The 28,000-nt window shown below is 39.4% G+C and overlaps 1 protein-coding gene across 4 annotated transcripts; it reads left to right on the top strand.

Moving 5' to 3' along the window:
• Window positions 1-27,881, top strand: Hmt4-20 (Histone methyltransferase 4-20). 4 transcript variants are annotated; one of them, XM_067101589.1, is made up of 7 exons: window positions 1-173; window positions 19,719-19,892; window positions 20,608-20,770; window positions 21,461-21,579; window positions 22,227-22,413; window positions 22,691-22,827; window positions 24,723-27,881. In XM_067101589.1, the coding sequence occupies exons 2-7, from the start codon at window positions 19,735-19,737 to the stop codon at window positions 26,662-26,664; spliced, it is 2,706 nt and encodes a 901-aa protein (XP_066957690.1). In that variant the 5' UTR covers window positions 1-173; window positions 19,719-19,734; the 3' UTR covers window positions 26,665-27,881. The 4 variants fall into 4 exon arrangements, with proteins under 4 accessions (XP_066957690.1, XP_066957687.1, XP_066957688.1 ...); XM_067101586.1 differs by lacking the exon at window positions 1-173 and adding an exon at window positions 1,163-1,250; XM_067101587.1 differs by lacking the exon at window positions 1-173 and adding an exon at window positions 5,307-5,488.
• Window positions 27,882-28,000: the final 119 nt, after the last annotated feature.

The following is a 28,000-nucleotide window of genomic DNA, read 5'->3' as shown; positions in this document are numbered from 1 at the left end:
ACAAATAAGAAAAATACACAAAAAAGTACAAAGATATTTCTTTACAACAGACGCGTGGCCAAGAATTTCAGCTTAACCTCCATTGTGGAGGGTCATGGTGCTTATTCGCGAGTCCTCCTGTAAATTTGGTGTTTTAAAGTGAGGTGCCCCTTCAGTCCACTTATCTATTCCAGGTTTGTAGTGATATAAGCGTATACAGAAAAGTGTGAGGGAATTATTTTGTTGAGAGGTCATCGTGAATGTTACAAATGCGTAAATACTATATGGTGGAAGTAACTAATAGAGCTTATATATATATATATATATATATATATATATATATATATATATATATATATATATATATATATATATATATATATATATATATATATATATATATATATATATTATTTTTTTTTTTTTTTTCAATAGTGTACCCAGACCATAAGTAATGATGGCTAAATATAAATAATTCTGCAGCCGTCCATTACGTTGTCTAATCGTGCAATGCTCAGCGATTCCTAAATGTTGATAAATGTAACGTATTTAAGAGATTAGGCAAAGCCAGAATTCATTTACTACTATTGCAATGAATGAAATTAATCCTTAAGTTATAACTATAATGTGCAAATGCTGTACAAAATAACATGAATTACATTTAGTGGCGTAATAACAATGGAATTTACGTAATTTTGAAGAGCAATCTATTGTATTGAATTCAACTGAATACAGAATTTAGGCCAAAGGCCAAGCATTGGGACCTATGAGGCCATTCAGCGCTGAAACGGAAATTGACAGTAAAAGGCTTGAGAGGTGTAACAAGAGGAAAGCCTCCCAGTTGCACTATGAATCAATTGTTAGGAGAGGGTTAAGGAAAGTAAGATGGAAGAAAGAGAATATGAAAGGAGGTACAGTAAAAGGAACGAAAGGGGTTGCAGCTAGGGGCCGAAGGCACTCTGCGAAGAACCTTATGTAATGTTTACAATGCACCACATGAGATGCGCTGAAGGCACTACGAGCCTGCGGGGGCAATCTATTGTAATTTCGCGTGATAGAGAAAAAAGATGTATACAATGTTGCGAATATTTTCTTACGGCAAAGTAAAAATTTTTACTTTTTATTTTGATTTTATGCTGCTGGACATACTGTTTTTGGTTGCTACTATTCTATTTCAGTTCCAGAATGACAGAAAAGGAGTATTCCAGCGTGTGAAAACTAACTTTCCACAGACACCCCTACAAAAATTGTCATCGTGTAGGAATGTTCAGGTAGGGCTTTCCAAGTATTTGTAAGGCTAGGCACAGTGTGGCTATGCTGGATAAAGTTATAAAAAAAAAGAGACACACAGTAATCGGGGTTTAGACTCATTTTATTCAGTTGTTGTTTTTGATTAAGCTGGCTTATGCCAGCACGGGCTCTTACTCATGCAGCCCGTAAGTGTCGTTCAGTAATTTGAAGTTAAAAAATGGTCAAGAGTAAAATTATTAAAAATAGTAGTGAGAAAACGTGAAAATATGATCTTGAAACTTTATCCCCGTAAGTTGAGCCGTTTTGTCTTGGCAAGTTGGCGGAAACTTAGTGGCATGTGGACAGAAAATTGGTGCGATATGTAAGTCACGTGACCGCGAGGTCGCATCGTGATTGGCTACTGAATCCGGAGGGTAAGCCTGGGTTCGGCAGCAAAGCTTCGATGCTTTGTAAAAAGTCGCTCAGGTCCAGAAAGTGAGTATATGCCCTTGGCTGTTATGAGATAACTCCTCTGACTCAGCAACAGGGAAGAATTCATTTTTATTTTGCTTGTCTTTTTATAATATTATACCGTAAGCTAACTAGTTATAGTCCTCCTCTATATCATGGTGAGAAAAGCGAAAATGAGCATCACCATGATGTATTCACTCAGTGAAGAAGGAGATACAGTAATTATGCTGACAATGGCAAGATTCGCAGCAAAGCTGCACTACAGAGGACGCGGCGAGTTTCACACCAATGTAATTTGGAAGGAGATGCCCTAGCACTGTATCCAGAGATATATAAGGCAGACCAGATAAGCGCAGAGAAGGCAGAAGCTTAGCTGAATGATGCCTTTACGGAAGGGGTGTTTGAAGCATGCAGCTAGTTCAGAAGGAAGAGATGGTTTGGACAACAAGATTAGTTAGGATTATTGGTATGTAGGGGAAGGGTCTCTTGTTTCCCAAATAAGGCATCAATAGCATTGTGACAGGTGCTGACGATTTAGTCCATTTCTGTGAGTTGGTGACTAAGCCTAGAGTGATGCCCCAAGAAAAGCACAGGTTCTTGCTGCAGTTGCCTGAAGATGGACACGCATGAGCCTACTAATGAGACAGCTTGCTCTACTAAAAGAAGAAATGATTTGGTGAAAAGGCGAGAAGACATAGTTCAAGGGAAGGTGAGTCAGGTACAAAGCCACATAGCAAGCTTGTGCTCCCAAGAAAGCGATCAGAGTAGGTTTGCTGGACTGGTAGCCACCTCTGCAATTTTTTGAGCAAAGGCACTCTCATGTTCCCTGCAAGTGATCAAGATTCCAGTAATGTAAGGGCAACAATGGCCATTGTTGACAAAAGCTGCTTAACTGGAGCAGGGTGAGAGAAGAGTCCAAGACAGAGATAGACTGATGGACTTAGTTGGGTGGGCTTGTACCTTAGGAGGAGAAAGTTTAAAATGGAGTACTGCCAATGGTGACTGTCCTTCAGTCTGTCCTTTGTTGGATTTCATGACCTGAACACTGTGGGGAGTGTCACAGAGGAGCTGATGTCACGGATATGTCTTGTGAGACTATGTGAGTAAACAGGAGACGGAGGCCACGACAGCTGTCAATCTGGAGTCAGCCTAGCTGTAGTTCCTCGTAGGCAAAATGCTGGAGAAGAATCAGTTGGTGAAGTACAAGTGTAGAATTTGTTTCTCAAAGGAGTTTGAGTTTAGACTGAATTCGGTAACACGGACCATGTCAGCGAACCTCAAAATTATCTTGGGGAAGGTGGAAAGAGTGAAATCTGGTACCAGCTCGTATATCGATGAAAGGTTCAATTCCATTTGTGTCTTTGATTTGCAACCAATAATCCGAGACTTATCCCTCACTACTGACTGTTTGGTCTCTTCCCAAAAACTGTGAATAATGTATATGCCTCCCTGGTAACACCATACGAGAGGCCGTCCTTAGGCCTATATTTGCAACATGTAGTTTTCCTGTTTTTCTAGTGAGAAATTTTGACCACCTTATCGACTGACATTCAGCTAAACTAGCTGTTAAAAGTTCATCAGTGCATGGCAGTCTGTTAGCAGAAGGTTGCTTTATTCATTCATTTATGAAACTTAAACAAGCCATTAGCTTTTTATATATTGTAAAAATTACTGCATTAAGATTTTCGTTATTGCATTTCGCACCAAGTACGTTGGCTTGGGTAGCTTGTTAACGTGTTTACAATATTGCTTCCTTGTTAAGATCTATTAAAAGCTCTTCGTAACCCTAAAGATTACGTTACAATAATAATTAATATTTACGTGATATATTCTTATACTACTTCATCCACGGGACCGTTTTGGACACAATATATATATATATATATATATATATATATATATATATATATATATATATATATATATATATATATATATATATATATATATATATATATATATATATATATATATATTCTCTAGTAATTCATCATCTTTCCTTGTAGAAAGAGAAAAGATTACAGCAGTCATTAATATTGTTTAAAAAAATGAGAGAGAAAAGTACTGCTCTCTAAACCAAGAGTGTGGTTACTCTTTGTATGTCAGAGCTGAACTACTTTTTAACTGTTCTCGTAAAATAAATTAGCTCCATTCGAGTTGCGTACAGGTTTACGTTCATATTCGATTCATAATTAGTGTATATTCATTCTTACGAATACAGCCTCCTCTATTCTGAATTTCACCAAAATTCAGCGACTTCACACTGCTGGTCAGAGCATCCTTTGGGGCAACGACCCCCTTCCATACCCATGCCTCTTGATGTGAACATCAGGTCTACTGACCTTTTGTCTTATAGCACGAGGCACTGACCTTTGTCCTAACATGTGGTACTCTTTCTTTGTCTTGATTCGTTTCCTCCGGAGTCAATCTTTGTCAAGGGAATTTGCTAAATGCTGAACTGTTAAAAAAAATGTGTGTATAGTGCTTTCACGTGCAACTAGGAAAAATCTGTCGGCCGGTTTCTCATAGTTCATGAAAAGAGGAAATTTTAGCACAGCTGCTACGAAATTTTCCTTGAACGCCAAGAAAACATTATATTTCTTGTGTTTTAAATTCTGTGGGATAAAAGATGTATGAATTTTCTTAACAAATAAAGTGATAGTGCTTTCCTTTTACGAATTTCCCTGCTTCAAAAAATTGTTAAACAAAGGTGCGGGACAAAGAGTTACTTTCCTTTCCCGTTACACAATACGTCTTCAATACATTAATCTAATTATTTTCTTAGTCTAGTCATTTCAAAACCCTGAATCAAATAGCTTCCCTTTCACCTGCAGTAAAATTGTGCTTGATTTATTGTGCACATTTAAATGTTAGCTAGAAAGTCTGCCGACCCAGAGTGACAACCTATTGTCGACATAGCATGCTATGGTTTCGGTATAAATGAAAAGTTTCACTGATTTATGATCTCCTGGACTTATAAAATTCATCCCCGAATATAATAGGATCTCTTGTTCCGGAAAATTCATTTGTTTATTACAACCTATGGCTATCCGCCAATAAAAGTAGTGCGGTCATCTACCTTACGTCACTATTCCTCAAAGTCTTTTTGACGTTCAAAGCAGCATACGATACTTCTTAGTAGTCAATAGTTATGATACAGTGTAGAAAATGGAATCATATAATTGTGTGAAATGTCAACTGGTAATTTTCTATGTAAAACAGGGGTTTAAGCCTGGGAGTAATAGCGCACCAATACTGCGTAGTGCGGCTTTCGTCTCCCCAGACATACCAACATATTGAAGTTATTCATTTGTGAATAATGATGAATGAGATTTTTTCCCACATTACATAGTATTTTGTAAAGGGGCAATATTATTATCTTATGTATCAAAGTGAATACATCTGGCTTTACTCATTGCTGATTTATGCACCTGCATTCAGGTGATACTTCATAAACAGGTGAAAATCCCTAGACACAAAACGTGCCAATCTTCCAATGCATCTATCTGCATTCCCAAGTGTAATTTATAATGAATATACTATTATCAACATACATCATACGACAACTTTACTGAACATAAAAATTTGTTAGGGTTGCAGCTACGATTTCTGACGAAGGTTGGCCCCCCTGCTACATCAAATAGTCAGCCATGATGTCTCTATAGATTCACTTTTCTCTGTGCATGAAAAATGTAAATTCGTGGAAATATCACTCTGTACTGCCATTATGGAAAACTAAAAGTGTATGGACGTGTTCGCAAGTAACTCATTGAGACTAATATCGCCCGGAAGAGGACCCAGGAAAGCGGTAAGGCCCCGAAAATCGCGAGAGAAGTGGAGGTGGGGAAAGTTGTCCAGAAAACAAAATTCCGCTCTGGAGGGCCATAGAGTTTGTTGCACCCGCGAGACGTCCTTGGCCTTAGAATCGGTTTTTGGCAGGACCTGTGCGAAGTGGGGTCTGCGAAAAAGCCCGTGTGTCCCGCGGCGGGCGTGTGGGTCTGCCCAGAACCGAGTGAAATGGGGTGTCGTGGGGCCGAAAGGCGTCGGAAGAGAGTGGGTGTGTGGTCCAGCGTTTGTCGTATAGATCATCAGCTGATGAGGAAACGGACCGTTCTGTGTTCGGATATTTTTAAGTGGTGGTCGCTTCTACACATTCATTCACGCCGCGAAACGGTGCGAATGATGTGAAGGAATTATTTCTAGCCCGAATTTACTCGCCCTCTGCTCGTCTTTTTTTTTTCTGTAATGGACGGCACTCGACGTAAGGGCTGACCCTAAGCAGACAGACAGCTGTCAAAGTAAACCCAAGGGAAATTTCCCCAGCGACAAATGAATTACCCGAAGGCGTAATCGTGAGCAGAGGGACTTTTTGACAAAATCAGTGTGACTAACTTGACAAAGATTTGTCTGACCCTTGTCTGTAGACTGCTCTGGCCCTGAGGCTGAAGTGCCTCTGCACTGTGCTGTTGGGCTATTCTGAAGGCTTTCGCCTATCCCATTTAATTTCTTATTTCTCCTCTGTGAAAAAGGTTAGCTCAGGCCTAAATTTTATTTTTGCAGGTAGGCGAATGATTACCTACCTAACCTACCTTGGGTCTTAGGGGTACTTGTGCACTGTGGTTCGGTCGATAATTATTGGTGGTTCATAAGGAAGCGGAAGGGTTCCTAAGTAGCCTCAGAAATCAAAATGATGAAAATTGAAAATATCAGTTTTCCAAATTACAAACAACTTTTCCATTATCTAAAAAAAACTAAAATACTTCGTATCACTCGGCAGACACACTTAGGCTATTTAAGGGTTTTCCCTGTAGTCCAAAATTCAAGGCGTTATTCCGCATTGCAAAAAAATTGTCAAAAATTGCCTGTAACAGAGGTATGCTAGGTTGGCGTTTCATAAACATGCTTTGTTTACTTTGTGGTGCCGTACTTAGCAATTGCACTTCTCATCTGTATTGATTTCTCTCCCAGTCCATATCACTTGGGGGCAACTCAGTGGCAGCGCACAGCTGCACTCGTGAGGTCAGGTTACGAAAATTAGGTTATATATTATTATTCAGAAAATTAACTCTGTTCGTAAGGAACAAGGCCACTGCGGCCACTGTCTTGAAATTCAAGTGTCCAAAGAAGATAGTGTTCATTAGAAAGAAGTAACGAGATAAAGGGAAATATAGAAAGAAGAGTTTGCTTAATAAAAAAGGAAAGATTATTTAAGTTAATAGATATTAAATATATTATGCCCCCTTTTTCAGTCATTCCCCACTCAAAAAATTTAAAGTTGTAAAATTTCACTTTGGATCATTATCAAAATTTGGGCTTGAGTAAAATTTTGCTTTGGATCATTATCGTATTTTGGACTTGAGTAAAATTTTACTTGGGATCATTACAGACATTGTATTTTGTTGGAAAATTTCTTGAATAAATTTTACTTGGTAAAATCATTGGGATCATTATCGTATTGTGGACTTGAATAAATTTTAATTGGGATCATTATCGTTGGGATCATTAAAATTTTACTTGGAATCATTATCGTATTGTGGACTTGAATAAATTTTACTTGGGATCATTATCGTATTGTGGACTTGAATAAATTTTACTTGGGATCATTATCGTATTGTGGACTTGAATAAATTTTAGTTGGGATCATTATCTTGGACTTGAATAAAATTTTACTTGGGATCATTATCATTATTGTATTGTGGACTTGAATAAATTTTAGTTGGGATCATTATCGTTTTGAATAAATTTTAGTTGGGATCATTATCGAATAAATTTTAGTTGGGATCATTATCGTGGACTTGAATAAATTTTACTTGAATAAATTTTAGGGATCATTATCGTATGGACTTGAATAAATTTTACTTGGGATCATTATCGTATTGTGGACTTGAATAAAATTTTACTTGGGATCATTATTACTTGAATAATTTTACTTGGGATCATTATCGTATTGAGTAAAATTTTAGGGGACTTGATTGTGGACTTGAATAAATTTTACTTGGGATCATTATCGTATTGTGGACTTGAATAAAATTTTACTTGGGGTCATTATCGTATTGTGGACTTGAATAAAATTTTAGTTGGGTTCATTATTGTATTGTGGACTTGAATAAATTTTAGTTGGGATCATTATCGTATTGTGGACTTGAATAAAATTTTACTTGGAATCATTATCGTATTGTGGACTTGAATAAATTTTACTTGGGATCATTATCGTATTGTGGACTGGAATAAATTTTAGTTGGGATCATTATCGTATTGTGGACTTGAATAAAATTTTACTTGGGATCATTATCGTATTGTGGACTTGAATAAAATTTTACTTGGGATCATTATCGTATTGTGGACTTGAATAAAATTTTAGTTGGGTTCACTATGAGTAAAATTTTTACTTGGGATCATTATCGTATTGTGGACTTGAATAAAATTTTAATCATTATCGTATTGGGACTTGGGATCATTATCGTAATGTGGACTTGAGTAAAATTTTACTTGGGATCATTATCGTATTGTGGACTTGAATAAAATTTTACTTGGGATCATTATCGTAATGTGGACTTGAGTAAAATTTTACTTGGGATCATTATCGTATTGTGGACTGGAATAAATTTTACTTGGGATCATTATCGTATTTTGGAGCCAACGGCCACACCACGTAGAAAGCCCCGCTTCTTGTCCAAAAGAAGACATTATCGTAGTTGGGATCATTATCGTATTTTGGACTTGAACATAAGGAGCAGATGCAGAGTAGGGAGACGGGTGGTTGTGAGAAATCCGACTGTGAGAACGAGCCAAACCTAACCTTTCCAAGAATTCTATGTCCTGACTTAATCAGACCTTACCTACCTAACCTGACTTGCGGCGCTGTGCCCTGACCAGGCCTTGGGGGTGTTGTGGGTGGCTTGACCCCCTTGGACCCCCCAAGTAACACTAAATGTTGAAAACAGACCAGTGGGACTAGATTTCCATTCGGACCAGGCCTGGCATTGGCTGTGACCTAACCAAAGCAACCTTAACCTAACTTTTTCTAGTGTCGTGCCCCAACCTAATCAGAACTTACTTTCCTAACCTGACTTAAGGTGCCATGCCCTGACCTGGCAATGGGTGGTTTGCCCCCCACAGTTAACACTAGCACCGAGCTTTGGGTAGTTACTTTTTTTTTTTTTTTTTTTTTTTTTTTTTTTTTGTGTGTGTGTGTGTGTGTGGAAAAAATCGTCGCTTGGCAAATTGACAGAAACAAACCAGGTAAGTTATTTTTCGGGTGGTTTAGAGCACATAAAGTTACTTGTATATTTTGTGGAAGTTTTCGTTAGGTACTGAAGTTACCAACACCTACTCCTGTCTTCCTACTCTGCCTACTATCTGAAAATATAATTTTCATATGTTTTAACGTGCTTTGAATGCTTCTGACGTTAGTTCGTTTGAAATTGACCTACCCAACAACAAGGATAAGGACCTGGTACCCTAGGTTAGGTTAGGTCAGGTGTGATTTAAGGCGATAGGCTACGCAAGCAAAACGAATATCAGAGATATTCAAAGCACTAAAACAAGATGATTTTATTTTCAAGTCCTGAATGTGCTATTGCTTTCAAGTAAAATTTTACTAGTTTCTCATGTGGGTCCCATTACCATTAGATGTAGGGGTTAATAGTAGCTTAGCATTGGGCCTTATTACCATTAGATGTAGGGGGTTAATAGTAGCTTAGCATTTTCCAATCGGAGCGAAACTCGAATTCACCAATGACTGAGAAAAACCAACATTACACCAGTTTTATAATGAACAGAAATGTATAAATATTTAATACCCCGGGTGGAGGCTAGCATTAAAGATAATACAGTACTCAGAAAAATGAGGGAACCAGTTGTTATTTTATTTACATTTTAATACAGAAAAGCTTTATGTTACTCTGCAGTCATTATTGCGTAAATGTTTTAATGAAATTTGACATTAGGCCAGTTGTTTCTTTGTCTTATCCCATTTCACCAGCCATAAATCAGCCATAAATCCTGTAGAGATGAAATTACGCCAAGTGCCAAATTAAGGTTTCCCAGGAGAATATTTTGAATTGTGAAAAGATTTTTGTCCACCTGTCTGGCCTAGCCTAACTTAAACAAAGGAAACTGTTTGTTTTATTCAGACTTGAGTTTTTCACTAGATACATGTACCATTTATTATTGTTGGTGCAAATGGTAATTCTAAGGGAGAGCTGTGCACAGAGATGATGCGTATTAATGAAATTCTTTTACTGCGTATTAAAAAAATGTGTATAGGCTAAGATGCAGTAGAGGCGAGATGTGGGAAATTTACTGAATGTGAGAAATTGACTGTCTTTGGTTTGTGTTTTTATATTAACCCCAGCACGCTGTTGGCCCAGCGTTCGACTCTGACGAGCGGCCAATGAAGAGTTAGAGAAATTTATTTCTGGTGATAGAAATTCATTTCTCGTTATAATGTGGTTCGGATTCCACAATAAGCTGTAGGTCCCGTTGCTTGGTAACCAGTTGGTTCATAGCCACGTAAAATAAATCTAATCCTTCGGGCCAGCCCTAGGAGAGCTGTTAACCAGCTCAGTTGTCTGGTTAAACGAAGATATACTTAACTTAACCAAGGGCTGGTACTAAACATGGTGTCTCGCAGAGCTTTTCTGCATAACACACAAACAAAAGACAGGGAATTTCTCACATTATATAAGTAAAATTTTTCAAGTTACCATATCTCACCACTACTGCATCACATGCACCCTTTTTCTATATTCTTCAGCCAAAAAAATTCATTGATAATTACCATGCAAACCACTTGGTGTAATTTTTGTTTTCCCAAGCTCCTATGTAATTATGGGGTTCATATTCGGTAGCATGTTTTTTATTGGGATTGGTTAACAAAAATAAGTGAATCACATCAACACAAATTGCTCTGAAATGCATAAATTGTAAGATAGCCTGACAAGGAAAAAAAGAATGTTTCATGTATCCAAACAGTATCAGATATGAAGCTCATTTTCAAGGCCAGTTACTTGATTGTATCTTATTGTTATCTTCCCTTACCTAACTTAGGGACCTGGGTCCTACCATACATGCACACTTGACCGGACTAGGGTACTGAAAGTCATAGCATAAATTACAGGGATGCATCCTAACCTTAGCTTCTCTATCTTACGCTGCTAGGTCGTACCTGAGCCCCTAGACTCCCCTACCTAACCTTGCCTAGGGCAACATAAATCTTAAAGCTAATCTTAAGATGCATTTTAACTTAACTGACTTCCCAAAACCCCATCTGACCTTACCTAGAGCACCGTAAGTCGTATAAGTGAAATACTGGACGGAAACATATCTGAACCTAAATGTTAAACACTGTGGCAAGTAGCCACCCCTTATGTTCCCCTTAGCGTTTGTACCTCAGTATTTTGAGGCGTAGCATGAAGGAATAAGTTTATTCCCAGTGTCCCAGTCATTACAGATCACCAGGCTTTTTCCCCCTCATTCCCTAGTATGCGAGGCATTCATCAGTAGAAGGAAAAACCTACTTCACCTTCATTTGGAAAATAAAATTAAAATATTACACTTCCCATTGACTTTATACACAAGGCAGCCATTGTTTTGCATGAATATATTAGGTGGTGGAAATTGAGAGAATTGTAAAGTAATTACATGACCAAACTAAAAGTTTCTCAAGCGCTTGCAAATGGTTTGTGTGCAACAAGCAATTAACATTTTCCAAGAAATAATGGAACACCTTCAAAGCACCAATGGACTTGGAATATGGTGTGAGTTTTTTTTTGTGTGTGTGTTTGTAAATATGGTACTTATTATTGTATTCATTTCCTCATATTTGTGGTTGGAAGCACACCAAAATGACCTTCGTTTGACCAGTTCTGGTTTTGAATTCAGCCCTCTGATTCAGACAATCATTGAGGGTTAGGGTAACATTTGGAATGTATATCTTTCTGCTGGAAAAGTGCTACTGTAATATCTTTCTGCTGGAAAAGTGCTACTGTGATATGAGATGAGATCTAGAGTATAATAGTGAAAATACATAAGCGAAAAGTAACTAAAGGAAGTAAGTGCATGAGGAGGTAGAAGTGATTGGGAAAAACAGGCAGATAACTCTTGCAAAGCGACGTATTGAGGGATTTACATTGGTGTTAGGGTAGCCCACAGAGTATGTTTGTAAAATATCCGTGGGTTAAATGAAACAGGCACATACATGCTTCTCAAAAGTAGATGAATAAATAAAAAAAAAAAAAGCTTACAGAACATTTTTGTGGAGTTAGAATATGATTTATTAGTGGATGATTTGATAGCAAAGGTGTGAGTAAGAGTCAGTGTATACAAACTGATTAATTTATTTAGACAACAAACGGACAGGTCAGTAGTTCTTGCAAGTGGAAATGTAGCGTCTGCCACCATGCAAACGAAAACACAGGTCACGACACAATCATTTGTGGTTGTTGCCAGATGATACAGTATGTATATATAAATTGACATACAAGGCATGACTGAAGCTTTGGTACATATGGCTGAAATGTTGACATTGTAATGCGTATGGTAATAAAGATACACGTCTACAGTGAACCCCCCATATTCCCTTTCTCGCAATTTGCAGATTTCTGAATGGAACATAAATACATATTATTTGTGGAAAATTCACCTATTCGCAGTATTTTTCGCTTGAGAAATATTTACTAATTATTGTATTTTCATATTTTCATGACTAATGCACTTTTTGTGATAAAACTATTAAAATACTCAGGCATAAGCATTTTCAATTTTGTGTGTGTGTGTTTTTGAACTATCAAAATAGGCACTTCTAAGTGTTTTTAGAAGGGTTTTAAGTATTCGTGGATTTTAGTTACTTGCGGGGGGGTGGTACGCATCCACCGCAGATACAGGGGTTTACTACATTTAACATGACAATACTGTGAATGGAGAGATATGTATAAAAAGTGCGTGACGCATGCTGTGTTTCTTGTGTCCGCATGTTTCACGCCCGGGGATGTTGTGAGATTAGCAAACCAGGTGAGATGATGGTGTGTGGGGTCCTGGGACCCTACAGGATCCCCCCCTTGGAGAGGCCTACGGTTGCAGGCTGGTGTCTGGGATCATGCTGGCTTTAGGTGGTCAATGGAGACCCACGTCATCCTGCTGTCCACTGTCATCTGGTAGACTTTGTGTTGCCTCGGGATGATAAGGTATGGTCCCGAGTAGGCTTGGGAGAGTAGGGGCTCTGTGTGCACTTACCTGGATGAACGCATATTTTGCGTTCTGCAGCTCACTGGGGATGTACACCTCTGGTCACGTGGTAGGTTGTCTTCACTGGCGGTGTCGGATAGGGATGTTGGGCTCATTTGATCTTGAAAGACATCTGCTGGCAATGTTAGTGCTTGGCCATGTAGGACTTCTGCTGGAGATGTGTTGAATGCTGCATGCTGTCATTCTTAGGCCCAGTAAGACCCACGGTATCCCTCTCTATCCAGCTCCCGCCTTGACATCTGGTGGTGAGTGATGCTTTCAATGACCAGTGCAGCTTTTCGATGATGCCGTTAGCTTCTAGATTGTAGACTGTCTTGTGTGTTATCTTTGTCCCCAAACTGTCTGCGAGGGCATTCCACAGGGTGGACGTGAAGTTGGCTCCCCTGTCGCTCGCGATGATCTGCGGGACTCCGTGTCTTCTGACCCAACCAATGGGGGCTTTCACGCAGCTTTCTGCCGTTTGTTGCTGCATCGGTATTGCTTCGGGTCATCTGGTAATTCTGTCGATGATGGTGAACAATTATCTGTACCCCTCCAAGGCGGGTAGGGGTCCCACTATGTCTTATCCCGCTCTTCGTCTAGTGATTTTTGATGTCTGACAGGGGATGTATTCTCTCATCAAGTTTTTTGTCGTTTTGATTCCCACCAGATCCAATTCGGGGTCCAGCCTGATGGATGGGACAGGTTGTGGGCAGTGTGAAGGCTTTTCTTCTGAGTCCTGGCAGGTAGGGGTAAGGGCATCCAGTACTCGTTTCCAGGGGATGGGTGTCTCTCCACTGTTGATTGACAGGTTGCTCCATGGAAGGGCGGGGTTGTCCCACCGCAGTTGCTGTAGGTCCGCATCGTCTTTGTGCTTCAGCTGTTTTGCGATAGGCTATCCCAAGCTGGATGGTGTTGACACAGTTTCTTGATAGTGCGTCTGCCACAGTGTTTGCAGAACCCTGCAAGTATTTGATGGAGGAGGGTTGTTCTGCTATTGCTGACAGGTGCCACTGTTGCGGCTGACTATGCATCTGCTGACTTTGTGAAGGCATGCACCAAAGGTTGATGGTCTGTTTGGAAACTGACCGACTTTTCCTGCTTGAAGCTCCCTGTTGAAAGTGGAGTATTTCTGTTCTGCTGTGATTTTTGAAGAACGTGCAGATCTGTGTCCTGCTCTAGCACGCGCCCATTGCCGTGTTACTTGTGTATTTATCAACGTCCTGGGGTATTAATGTGGTTGCAGATTAACGCATGTTTTGCTAAAAGAAATGCATTATCTTGATTTTTTTACCAATTTAACTTTTTCTGTTTTCTTTGTAGGCATTGATATATTGGACCCATAATTTTAGCAATGTTAGGGATGAATCTTTGGTAATAGTCATTAGTCAAAAAATTCTTGTACTCCTTTAATTGTTGGTGGTTTTGGGAAGTCTGTGATTGCTTTTACCTTTTCTGGTAGGGGTTTAATGCCCACTGGGCTTACTTATGTCCCAGGAACTCTACTGTTTTCTTGGCCCATTTACATTTGTCTTCCCTTACTATTAGTTTGTTTTCTTGGAGTATTTGCAGTACTTTTTTGATGTTTTTAAGTTGCTGCTTGAGGTTGGCGCTAAATATGAGGATATTGTCAATGTAGACCCCGCAGAATGGAAGGTTGATAAGCAGTTTGTCCATAAATCTTTGGAAGGTTACCCCTGTATTGCAAAGCCCGAAACAGCTGTAGTTGAGTGTGTAGGTGCCAAAGGGGTGATGATCGCGGTCTTCTCTCTGTCTTCCTTCGCTGCTGGAACTTGGAAGTATTCCTTCAGCAGGTCTGTTTTGGTGAAGATGTGTGCTCCGTTCATTTGGTTGGTTATGTCTGCTATGTTCGGCACCGGGTATCTATCTTGCTTCGTTTTGACATTTAGTCACCGATAGTCTCAGCATGTGACCCATGTTCTGCAGGGTTTAGGTACCATGTGAAGGGGGAGGTCCATTGACTGGGGTCTTTTTGGGGTCTTGAACACACTTTTGGCATAGGTGAACTTCTCGGGGGCTAAACATCTGAAATGTGAGTGGATCGGGGTGCCTTCAGCTTCTATATGGTGCTGGATGTTGCATTTTGCTGGTTTGGTTAAGTCATGCTGCATGTTGAAAACCTCTCGGTAGTCTTGTAGTTGTCATATTTCCAGTGGTTGGGCAGCTGCTGCGATGGGGCATATTTGTCATCTCTGCTGCTGAGGTGACGGTGTGGTGGCGGTACATCTGTATGGCTGTTGACTAGGTGATGTTGGAGTTGTTTTTGGGGTCAGTTTTCTTGATGCTGTGTCACTAGGAGGTTGTGTGCTGTTAGGAAGTCAGCTCCTAACAGTGCCATTGTCACATCTGCTGTGATGGAGGCCAGCTGCAGTCTTTCCCATTGAATGCTACATTCATATCCCACCTAACATGCATCTTCAGTTGTGCTCCGCTGGTGGTGGATAAATGGAGGTTGGTAGGTGGAGCTGAGTTGAATCATTCATTCAGCTGGCTGGCGCAAATGACCAGCATGCTCCCGTGTTGACGAGGAATTCTGTGTCTGACCTTTCATCCCTGATGAAAAAGCACATGGAGCCTCTACATTCGTACATGAAAGAAAGGCAGCGGTGGGCAGGCTCAGTTTCTCTTACGAGGGAACCGGTCTGCTTACCACTGACGTTCAGTCGGATGGGTCTCAGGTGCAACCCTCTTACATGTTTTTTAAATCAGGCAGCCTCTGCCACATTTGCGGGCTTTCTTCCCGAATCTCCAGAGGAAGTAGCACATCCCCTCTGGTGGTTTGTCTTTCTTCTGTCTGGTCTTTCCTTTGATGAATTGCTTGGTGAAGTTTCATTTGTGGATGGGGGCAGCTGCTCCCTCTGGGTTGCTGTCAGATTCCGTGTTGGTTGACTGCTGGGCCTGTCGTGGTGCTGCTGCTGTTGTTGGTAGATGTGTGGGTGGGCTCCGCTGTCTTGTGGGCTACATGCACTGCGTCGACGAACTTCAGGAATGCTTCAGTTGTGGTATGGTGGAGGCATTGGGCATCGCCGCCAGTGTTTGGCGGGGTAAACTTGTGAGGAGTACCTTTCACACAAGGTCTAGGGATGACTCAGGTTGGCCATCTGTGGCGGGTAGTGTGATGAGCTGGTGCAAGTTTTTTTAGACGTGCGATGGTCATTTGTCTCTTATGGGTGTTCCCACGTAGTTGAGGAATTTCTTGGCTCTTTGGTTGGGTGGCATGCTGAAGGATTTCAGCTGGTCCTTCAGCAATTCGTAGGTGATAAGTTCAAAGTTCTATGAGCCACCCTGCCCTTTGCTCGAAGACGTTGTCCAGCAGGAATTTGAGGATGGCGTCTGCTTTTCGTGTTGAGGAGGGGATGTTCTTTGATTGGAAGAGTTGTTTCTGCCCTGAAGAACCAAGCTTCTGTGTTGTGGGGCATGAATGGAGGTAGACGTTTGGAGGTGTAGGCGATAATCTCGCTGGAGAGGCTGGCATTTTTGGGGTTGGCTGGGTTGTTCATCTCTGTGGTTACCAATGTAGCGAAGGCGTGAGAAAGAGTCAGCGTCTACTAACTTGCCAATTTATTCAGACAACAAATAGACAGGTTAATAAATCTTGTGAGCGGAAATATAGTGTCCAACACTAGGGGAACAAAAACAGAGGTACCACACAATCATTTGTGTTTGTTGACTGATGAATATATATACATACAAAATTGATATACAAGGCATGACTGAAGCTATGGTACATATTGCTGAAATGCTGACATTGTAAAGCGTTTGGTAATAAAGGTACATTCAACATGACAGTATTATGAATGGCAATATATGTATAAAAGGTGCGTGATGTACGCTGTGATTCTTGTGTCCGTGTGTTTTGCTCATGGAGACGATGTTGTACAGTAAGTAGGTTAGTGAGCCAGGTGAGATAACAGTGTGTGGAGTCCACATGGGACCCTACAACAATATACCAGAAGCTTGAGAAACCTGAGTATACTAACGAATGAATTCAGGGCTTTGAAAGTGGCATCCATAATGGAGTTGATAATAATGCTGGCGTAAGATGGTAACACTGAAGAGTTTTGTTGTTGATAGTGAAATTTCTCATCATAAACTGACTAGACAGTTTTGCAGAATATGGAATGAAACCAAAAAGTTTGTGATTGAAATTCGGTCCTATATGCTTATCCTCAGTAGTATGGAGGAAAAAAAAAATTACCAAAATGCTCAGAGATGAATAACCTGGTTTTAGTTGAGGCATTTGTTGATTTGGTGGCAGAGTACGAAGATGAATAATTTGAAAGGTCTTGCATTACGGTAGTATTCCAGTTAGATAGGTAAAACTGGTTGATGTCATCCATGAACAAAGCAAAGCATAGTAGGAATCTTGACAGGTGAACATCCAGTAAATAGTGGTGTACTGTACGGGAATATGTCGGCTTTGCTGGTTTGTCAGTGTTGTTGTTAAGAAAAAGTGGTTGGGAGGTAGGAGGAGAAGGACAATGTAGATTGTCTTAGAATGCACATGATGGTGCTTTAACTAGCAGTACACTTCAAGATTACAAATAGGTTGCCTTATAGATTTAGACAGGGCCTAAGATCAAACCTAAGAAAGCCTAAAATGATGACGACTTCCTAGAGTGCATGCATGGGAAAAAATAACTTGAATGAAGATAATGTGGTTGAGTCTCGAATATTTAGGAACAAGGATGTCCAGTACAGCTTGTCTTGAGAAGACAGAAAAAAGGCAAGACAAGCTTTATTCAGAATGAGTTTGAATGCTAACCTGTGTCACTATATTTGTTTCATATGGTGTTTATTCTTAATATGGTGCCGTATTTATCTTTAACTTAATTAGAGTGTTTCCCATATTGGTTTTTTGGTGCTAGTTTGGGTTATCTGTGCATCACCTACTCCGAATTGCTAGTACTGAATACCGCATGGTAAACGTTTATTAATATAATTTGTCGACCACACAATATAGAAATGAGTGTATATAATACTTTGATCCCTGAGGAGTTAGTACTAAACACGGCGTCCCAAAGAGCTTCTGCCATGTTTAGTACAGTGCTAGCACCTCAGAGCAGATAAGCCAAAGTAGCACTTTTTTTTTTTTTTTTTTTTCTTTCTTTCTTTCTTCAAGGGTTAGGCAGGTCCTTAACCCCTATCCTCCTAAAGGGTACATGCAAAAGTTGCTTCCCTCTTTGCTGCAAGAGTCAGAAACCATGGAGTTAGTTGCCTACCCTCTTTTCAGGCTGCATCATGGCTTGACAGTTGAACACATATGCTGACTTTGTCACCATTGAAACTTCCTCAGATCACAGTAAATTTTAGGTGCCAGAAGGAAGAGTGCTGAATGTTGCTTTCACCAGTCTGACCTTGAGAAGCCTTGGTGTAGCGTCCAACACTTGCATCAGAACAAGTTTCAGATGATAATAGCCTCAACTTTCAGTGGATCATCATTGGACTTCCTTTTACCCTTTTTGGAGAGCAGAGTGAAGGTGGTAGTGGAGAAGATGCTTTCTGATGGCCTGGATACTTGCAGTCCACTATTGTACCCTTCAAGTCCTCCAGGACTTCATAAGGAGCAGCATCCAAGTCATTTGGGCTGGCTGCACCTGAAATTTAGGTTCAGGGAAGATTCAGTCCTTTAAACCATGTGTGTTCAACCTTCTTTATGTAAGGGCCGGAATTCTTTCCTGCGGCTTCACCCATCCATCAGGCCCTGGCCCGTAGTGGAGACAATAGGAAGGGTGGTGGATGCTAAGCTAGGTGGTCCCATCTCATGGTGATGCCTGTCATGCAATTGGGCAGTGTGGCAGTGATTGGCTGGAGCACTGGGCAGTCTGTCATTTTGGGACAGTTACAGTTGCAGGCTACTTTCCAAGACATACCCACCTGCCTATCCACCTACTGGCCTGCCTTTTGGAATCACCCAAAACTCTAACCCTATCAGCAAAGGTTAGGACAATACTGGAGAAGAATGCACTGGAAGTCATAGAATACCAGCCTTCTGGCTTCTATATTGGATTCCTAACTGCACAGAAGTCGATGGGGTTGGAGGCTGGTCATCAGTCAATCTTTTTGAATGAGTTTGTTCTTCAGACTTGGTTCAGTTTTTTCTTCAGACTTGGTTCCATTAACGGCTCTAGGTCCAAGGGTAGAGGTGATTGCGCTCAGTTTCCATTGATACTTTTGGACCGTGGCTCAGGGTCTACTACCAAGTCTTTAGGGTTGGTCACACCATTAGTGTCAGGTTAGAGTAGAGGCTAGACCTTTTCCAAAGCCCAATTGTGCACCCAGCATTCCAGGTGGAAGAAGGAAGGAGAATGCTAAGGCTAGCAGTTTTTCTTCCCTGCTACTGCTGGACACTGTGGCATCATTGGGGCAGAGCCCTGGCTACAGTATCTGTCTCTTTCAAGAGGCCAGCTTGAAACAGTTTTTACTGAAAGCACTATTTCTTCAGCTGTTGATTTGCCCTTCTTTCTAATTCTTTAATAGGTTTGTTTGTTGTGGAACCTTAGGTTTAGTCCTCCAAGAAGGGAATCTTGTTTGCTTTTATCTGCAGGAAACTCACTGGTCCACTGGTCTATTAGCTTGGGACCTAAATATATATTCCACCACAGAAGCAATTTATCTGTGAAACTAGAGCAAGACTAATGATTTACTTGACATTTTTTAAATTTAAGATGTTTATCTTTAGTGCTGGAAGAAATAATTACTGCCATATCATTAATAATCTATTCTTTACTTTTTGGCATTGATATTTTTTGTAGAAATTATCTAATTTTGATTACTTGTATTTTTTCCAGTGACAGTGTGATCAAAATGGTGGTGGCTCAAGGGGGTCGGTTAATGCGTGGTGGGGGCACTGCAACCACAGGCTGCGGCATGACCCCCAAAGAGCTCTCTGACATTGATGATTTAGCCACAGCCCTAGTACTGGATCAGTACTTAGGATTTGCAACCCATAAGATGAATGTAAGGTAAGAACAATTTTTTGTGTATTGAGTGTTTACTTAATAAAGTTGGAGACTTGAAACTACTGTGGATAGTGCTGCAATTGCACTTAGCAAACTGAGTAGGTCTGTAGTGATACGTTTTTATTGTTTATGTAATATATACTTTGTTGACTCAGCCTATGATAGCATATGTGTTAGTGCATTGTGCCCTACCACTCCATTGGAAACCATTTCCTAAGCTGTGATTTATTCTTTGTGACATTGAGGTTATCTTCAACTACGGATATACTGTGTACATTCAGATAATTCCCCTCATATCTCTTGTTCATAACCTCACTAAAGTATTTTGACCAGCACTGTCTTCTGATATTAATGGTACATTCCTCATAGTAATAGAAGCTTTTTTTATTTTCTTGTCACTGATAGACCTTTCATTGAGAAAGTCACATTTAATAATCTTAGCAGTCAAATAACGAAGCGATACATTTTTTTTGTTTAAGTTCCAAAGAATCGATTTGATACATTTTCCACTTTTATCCAAGCCAGTTTCTTTTATTCACCATCGCCTTAGTCACCTCATTTAGTAACCTCCATCATTGTCCCTCTAACATCGGCGGCTCTTATGTATTCTTAGAAAATTCATTGAGTTTGAAATTGGTAATTTTTATGATAATCAGCATGCCTCAGAGTTGTAATGATTATTAAAATATTTTTCAATGTAACCATCTTTTCCACACAGGTACAGACCACTTCGAGGTAGCAAAGATGAACTCCGAACAATTATTGAAGACTTCATCGTACACCAAGATTACGAGAAGGCCTTCAAGCAACTTGTATCAGGAGACTGGATGCCATGGACGTTCTTCATAACTAAAAACAAGGCTGTTCAAGCAGCATTCAAGGTATGTTTGTTTTGCAGGTTTTTGGTGACATGAATATTTGTGAGGACAGACACAGTGCTGTGGAAGTGACTGCGGATATCCAAGTTATTTCCTTCATCAAAGGATGTAGTAATTGTTTCACTTTGTGAAACATGTCAAACCCTTAAGAAATGGTCTATATATAAACCAAAGAGAGAGTACCACGTTGAAGTAATTTTATCATCTTCAAATTGGTCACGCTTCTTTGACCTAATCCTTATATAGAGAGAGTGCAGGTCAACCTTAGCTGTTCAAGTATATCTTAAGTAAATGTTCAGAATTTAGCTAACAGGTGATGTCTAGTTTTGGTAAAAAATTGATGACTTCATCTGTCATTTATCCTGCCATTTACTGTATTGTTTCCACCTTGGCTTTCTGCACTGCCCTGTCACAGTGGCATTTGAGCGTGGAGGTTCTTTAAGTAGATGGTGGGTTAAGATTGAGACAGTGAAGTGACCACTGACCTTCTAAGTGCCATGTGCTAAACACGTCACAGAAACTGTGGTTTGGCAGTGCAGGTCAATCATTATGCCACCTTTTATTTTTTTTTTATTAGGTTTCCAATGGAAATATCCTAAGTCAGAGATGTTTTTAATGTCAGTTTCTTTCATATGACTTAATTTTGAGATGTTTGAAGACTTTGGTAAGTTTTTCAATTATTTTCTTTTTCAGGAACATGTGCTTCGCTATTTACGTGTTTTCGATAAAGAAAGTGGGTTTGTGGTTAAGCCATGTTACCGATATTCCATGGAAGGCTGTGTTGGAGGAAAGATATGTGCAACTAAGAAGTGGTAAGCAATTTTCACTTTTTTCCTACCATAGCCTAGATTTTAAAATTATCCTGTTCCAGTTGTTGTTGTTCCATTGAGCTAGAAATTTGACTTGGAATTGTTGGACTACTCGCTAAAATGATAACCCAGAGTACAGACATGCTATGTGGCCTGGGTGGCTTGAAGTCCCCCACCTGTAATGTGCACAACTTATTAGTCCACCTGTATTTCCAAGAAATATAAGAAATCCAGTTAAAAAAATAATAAATATTGAAACTGAAAAGATTTACTATAAAGGTCACAATGAAAAGATTCACAAAAAGGTCAGTTTAATGTTAGTTGATTTATTTGGGGAAGTCTGGTCAAAATGTTTATAAAACCCTACTGTTGATTTATTTGGGGAAGTTTGGTCAAAATGTATATAAAACCATACTGCTAATGTATTAGTAAATGGAATGAAAAAATAGGATCAGATAATTATATATATATATAGTTCTAGACGTGTCAAATCTGACTAATGGTATGGAAGCTAAACTATTGGTATAATTATTCAAGGTTAATTTGACAAGAGTTCTGAGTCACATTCCTTTACCCTCATATGGCTATTTAAAGGAGTTTTTAAATGAGGTTAATATTGTGCAAGGTAATAGACTGACTTGTTATTGCAGGTATAAGAATGAGCAGATTGGATTTCTGGTTGGGTGCATTGCCGAGCTAAGTGAAGAGGAAGAGACGCAACTGCTACATCCCGGCAAGAACGACTTTTCTGTTATGTATTCATGTAGGAAAAACTGCGCTCAGCTCTGGCTAGGTCCTGCCGCATTTATTAATCATGATTGTCGGGCTAATTGTAAGGTAAGTGCTCTTTGGGTTTTTGTGCCGAGTCCATCTTGACAAAATTTTCTCAGTTCCTGGAATGACACCAGAAAAACATGATCTTTGCTCATTTCTATTATTTTATTTGCCAATGTTGGTTATAGATTTCCAAGGGAAGGTTCACAGTTCAGAATGTTTGGTTATATTACTACTTTTTAATATCGTAATTGGAATGAACCCTTATTGAAAAATGTATCCTAAAGGGTTTCTCCTCAATTCAGTCAGTGGAGATTGATTTTCTTCATTACCCCCCCAGTTTACGGCTACTGGACGTGGAACAGCATGCGTTAAAGTCTTGAGGGATATTGAAGAGGGAGAGGAAATCACTTGTTTCTATGGTGAAGACTTCTTTGGCGATAATAACTCATATTGTGAATGCTTGACATGTGAAAGGTAAGACTTTGTATGATGGTTGCAAGTTATTTTCTTTATTAAAATGTGCACAGAATGTAAGCTACTATTGGCTCATATGCTCTTCAGATTGGACATTCATCTGCATTACTTAGACTTTTTCATCATGAAGAGACAGAAATTCAGGCAGAAGAGCCTGTGGTCTGCTCTGTTTATAATGATGAAAAAGCTATGGTACCTCTGAGTGTTAGTATTACTAAAAAAGGAATGAGCTTTGTCATCCATAGTATAGCCATGTGTAATAGATAATGGGCTTTAAACAAGAATGAACACAGCAAACTGTAACTGTCTTTGTTACAAGCGTGCAATTTCTGCCTGAACTAGTAAGTTAAGACCGTTATGTTTTTAATTTTTCCATGGATTCCTTGGGTATCCTGCAAATTCCATGACATAATGCTTGCTCAAAGAAACTATGAGAGAATGATAAACAAAAATTTAAGAAAATGGGTCCCTTACTAGAGGAACCAGGTTTTCATGAGCACATTCTTTTTTTTTTTTTAAATGAAATATTTTTATGTTTTTATCATTACCATGCTTTATGTGGAGATGAGCAAAAGAGTTATTTTAGGATTATATAACAGGTGCATGCACATTCTCTCTCTCTCTCATATAAACTAATTTCTGAAGCTTCATTTTGAATGAAAGTACTGTATGTACAACATATTACTTTTATATTTGTTTTATCATTGTTAGTAACTTTCCAAGGAGGTAACTTGGATGTTATTGTATCTTTTGGGTATATTATAGGTTAGCTCATTATAAAATAGAAGTCTTGTGGATATATTATTGGCTGGATTATTACAAAATTTTGCAAGGTTGCAGAACTTTCAAACAAACCTGTGTCCCCTCCCAGATTTCAGTTGTGAAGTTTAATTGTGTTTTGGATGTATGAACCATGTAAAATAAAATTATATCAGTTTTGTTATGGCAAAAACATATGTTCAAATGAAAGGAAATAAAGGTAAGTTCAGTTAATGTCCACATAAACAAAATTTAGCCACCCTTTCCATTACTCTGGTTTTCTATTACACTAGGCGTTTCAAGAATTGCCCATTTGCTGGATTTTATTTCCGTGTTTCAAATGATATTAATGGATGTCAGTTCAATTACACCAATGATTCTCATAGTTTTTGCCATAAAGTTATGCTTTGCTACACTAGCTTTGGCTAGGCCAAGAAAACAAACAAGAAACAGATTTTAAGGTTACCATATGATGTGATGTGTGTGATCTCAAGCAAGGTCTAGGTTTGTATCACATAACATATAAATGGTAGCAGTGTTGGCAACTGGATCAAGTGTCAGTACCACCGCTACTTCTAATAATGCCTGACAATGACAGAACAGTGAAAGAGAGAATATTTGGTCTTAAAACCTCTTAAATTATCATGTATAAATATACAGATAATCACAGCAGTACATTAAAATGTTCCCTAACAGCCGTTTTTGAGACAGCCAAACACTAGGACCTTGGTACACAATACTGCTCGGTTGTAGTTATGAAAAAAAAATTTCCCCAGTATGCTTGTATTGTAGTGCATGTGACGAAATCATTTTTCCCGGGATGCTTGTATATAGTTTCATTCATTACTTTTCACTTCTTATCCGATAACCAACCTGTCTAACTGCCCTAAACTCCACTTGCTCCAATTTTTTCCTGTCATCTACTGCAGTAACAAATATGTCTGGCAGTAGTCTACAAATTTGACTAAGTGAACTGGTTAAACTTTGTAATGTTTATTTTTGGCCAGCCATTTAAGGCATAGACTTTATATTTAAACTATTGTGAATTAAATGTGCACACATGCTCATTCTATGTGTGATATCACTTAAATGTTTTTCTTCATGCTAATTGACTTTTTTTTTTTTTTATGTTGCAGGAGAGGAACGGGAGCTTTTGCCAGCAAGAAAAATGAAACTGGTGCTGAGAAAGGATACAGACTCCGGGAAACTGACCTAAGGTTGAGGATTAGTCGACAAAGATTGCGTAATCAAGAAAACAATGGGGAAGAGTTATCAAATAAGCCCAAAAGTGAAAGAGCTGTTAGTCTTAAAGAACCTGTTGGTGATAATAAACTTAAAGTTAATCTCTCAGCCAAGGTTAATGGTGAAAATGTGCGACGTGAGCTTAGGACTAGGGTTGGGTCTAAAGATTCTGATAAATCGGATGGTAGCACTGAAAGTTCAGACCAAATAACTGGGAAGCGTACCAGTTCACAAGCACGTTTACATCTTAATGGACTTTATCCTAAAGCAAAAAATAGGAGAACAAGTTCAGATAGTGCACAAGAAAACATCGATTTTACTAGTGAAAACAATGAGGACTCATCTAAAACGGTTTGCACAGCAAAATGTATGAAAAATGTAAATAAAGAGAGGCCACACACAAGAAGCCGTGTAGGATCGACCGATGAACCTCTTAAGAGTGGCACTGTCCTCAGTGATATTAATATAGAAGATTGTTCCAAACAGGAAGGGCTACACAAAGTCAAAGGAATTAAACTCCGCAGTCGACGTCAGCTAAACACTGCCATGACAGAAGTTGTGAATGCCCGAACTCAAAGAGGTCATCTTAGTCATCCTAGTAATGAGGAGGTCAAGGCTCCAACCGAGTTGCACACAGTAGAAGGAGAATTGACTGAGCCTGATTCTTCGGCGTCAGATGATAGATTAGTACCACCAAAGGAGGAATCTAGGGTGTTGGTGAGCGACATACCAGTGCAAACAGCTTTACCGCAAGACGGTGTGGAAGAATTGACCCAGAGGGAAGAAAGTAAAGAGACAGCACCCAGCTCAAACTGTTTTGTAGATCTCAGTAGAGTAAAACTTACAGATGGTCTCCAGGTGGCAACTGGAGAGACGCTACAGCAGGGCAGAAAGGTTGCTCATGTTGCTGCCTCCCAGTGTACAAGTGTTAGCGGGAGACCTCCTCTTCGTAGACTCCGTAGACCTCCTGGTGAAAAATGTGATAATTCTAGTTTAAGTTATATTAGTGTAAGTGATAAGTGTTCTAGTAATATTCTTAACAATAACATTGACAAACCATCAGAACAATCACTGCCAATTTCTCATTTACCTCAGCAATCTAGTAATGTTCAAGACCCGGTCGTTGTTCCCTTGGAACCCCTTAGTAAAAAGGCCAGACATTCAAAGTGCAAAGAGACAGCTTTAAAAGACGTGGACAGTGCAATGGTCTGTCAGTCTGTTTCTAGTGAGGAAAGGGATATGAGTAAACATTCACCGGCAAAAGATGTTTATGAATTTGAAGAAGAGGATGACTCAACTACCCCTGGATCTCTCAGAGTTGGCAAAGTAGGTATTGGGTGTGGTAGGTGGGGAAGAAATGTAACTAGTGAGTGCAGATCATCTCCACAGTGTGAATCTCCACCACACCCATTATTAGGTTACACTCCATCATCCCCACCAGCTACTTTTGTCACTCCAGAAAAGAGCACTCGTTGTGGGGTCAAGTTAAAGTTACGCATGAAGAGGTCTCCTGTTCTAGATGAGGTAATAGAAGTTGGGTCTCATCTTTCGGATTCTGGCGTACCGTACGAACCAGAGTACGAAGTTTTGACCGTTGAAGGTATTACAAATCAGGATTATCAGACTGATAACCACCACCACCACCATCATCATCACAGACGCCACAGGAAAAAGCACCACCGAGAACACCGTCGCCGATCTGACATTTCTGAGGGGGAGAGCACTGATGGAGATAGCACAGCATCACCCAGACCCACCATGAAACGGCTGCGATTGATCTTGGGCAATGAAACTCACACAATCACAATCCCTGACACCCACTTGGACCACAAATAGCTTGTAAAACACCCGCGATCCCGTCTCAGTGATTCGCCAAGAACTCGACTCTCACAAATTCCAATTCGTCGTGGGCGTAGCATTGGGGAAGTGATTCTGCATTCGTTTCATTCATGTACTGTACTTTAGAAGGTTTCAGAACCAGTTGGTTTTTCACACCACAACACATTTCAGCCATACCTTTCCAAAGACTGAGTACTGTAGTCCTGAGGTGAACTTCTGATTAGGGTACTAAAGAATATCGGTTTCTGGTTTTTCAAGGTGTACTGTTTTGAGGAACTAATGCAGAAATTTATGTTCATTATTTATTATCATGCCATTCTTATTCCTAACATTGTAAGACAATGATCGCGGGTGTGTGTGTGTATGGTAAAAGGCACTTGCAATGATTGTGACTCGTTTGTTGACCTACCTGTTATTATGTGCTTTTTTGTCACTGTATTTGGTGGGGTTGGATAAATGTTTAGACTGGTGCATATAGTTAATTAATTAGCTCTTGTTTCCCTGTTCTGAGTCTAGTTTGATTCCTGTGGGGCAAAAGCCTACATGTATGCTTGAGTTCAACACTGCCAGGGTATTTATTCTTCTCCTCGGGAAAATATGAGTCTTGTTTTTGCTCCTCAAATGTTATATTTTTATAATATATTTAAAGTGAGTGTTTCATATTGTTTCATTAGATTTAATATGGCAATTTCTCCCTACATTCTTCTTGTGAGTCGTCAGGTATATAACCTCCTGTTTTTCAATGGGTTAAAAATCCAAGTATGTGTACTAATGATTTTCCTTCCATCAAGCACTAGTACCTGAATGCATTTTCTTACATGGGTTCTGCATACATTTTATTTTGTTATTTATTTTTATTTTTTGTGTTTTGATAATCCTTGATAACATTGCATGGGCATCAGTTGTAATTGTTCCAGTTGTTTGTAAGTACTGTACAGTAAATAATTTTTAAAAAATTACAGAATATTGGAAGCCATTTTTCCTCAACCTTTGCTGCAAGGAAATGAAAGCCTTAGGTGGCTGACATTGAGGGAAACTTCCATTTGATTGCAGTTAAGCTTTTTGTTTTTAAATTTTTTATATTTATATAATCTGCAGATAAATTCTGGAATAAAAATATGAACATCTAAATCCACTCTAATGAAAGTACAGCTGTATTATTTGTTACAAATTTTCTTCTCAAAATGTTTCTTTGAAAAAAGAAATTTAGTAATTGAAATGTATCATTTTTCCTTTCGTAGTGGATGAAATCATGGAAAGATTTACCTCGGAATAGTCCAGCATTGAAGTATGCTTACTGCTGAGCTTATTATTTGGTAATGTTTTTGTTGAA

This window comes from Macrobrachium rosenbergii, chromosome 57, assembly GCF_040412425.1.
Source record: "Macrobrachium rosenbergii isolate ZJJX-2024 chromosome 57, ASM4041242v1, whole genome shotgun sequence".
Taxonomy (NCBI): domain Eukaryota; kingdom Metazoa; phylum Arthropoda; class Malacostraca; order Decapoda; family Palaemonidae; genus Macrobrachium; species Macrobrachium rosenbergii.
This window is presented reverse-complemented; position numbering and strand designations above follow the sequence as displayed.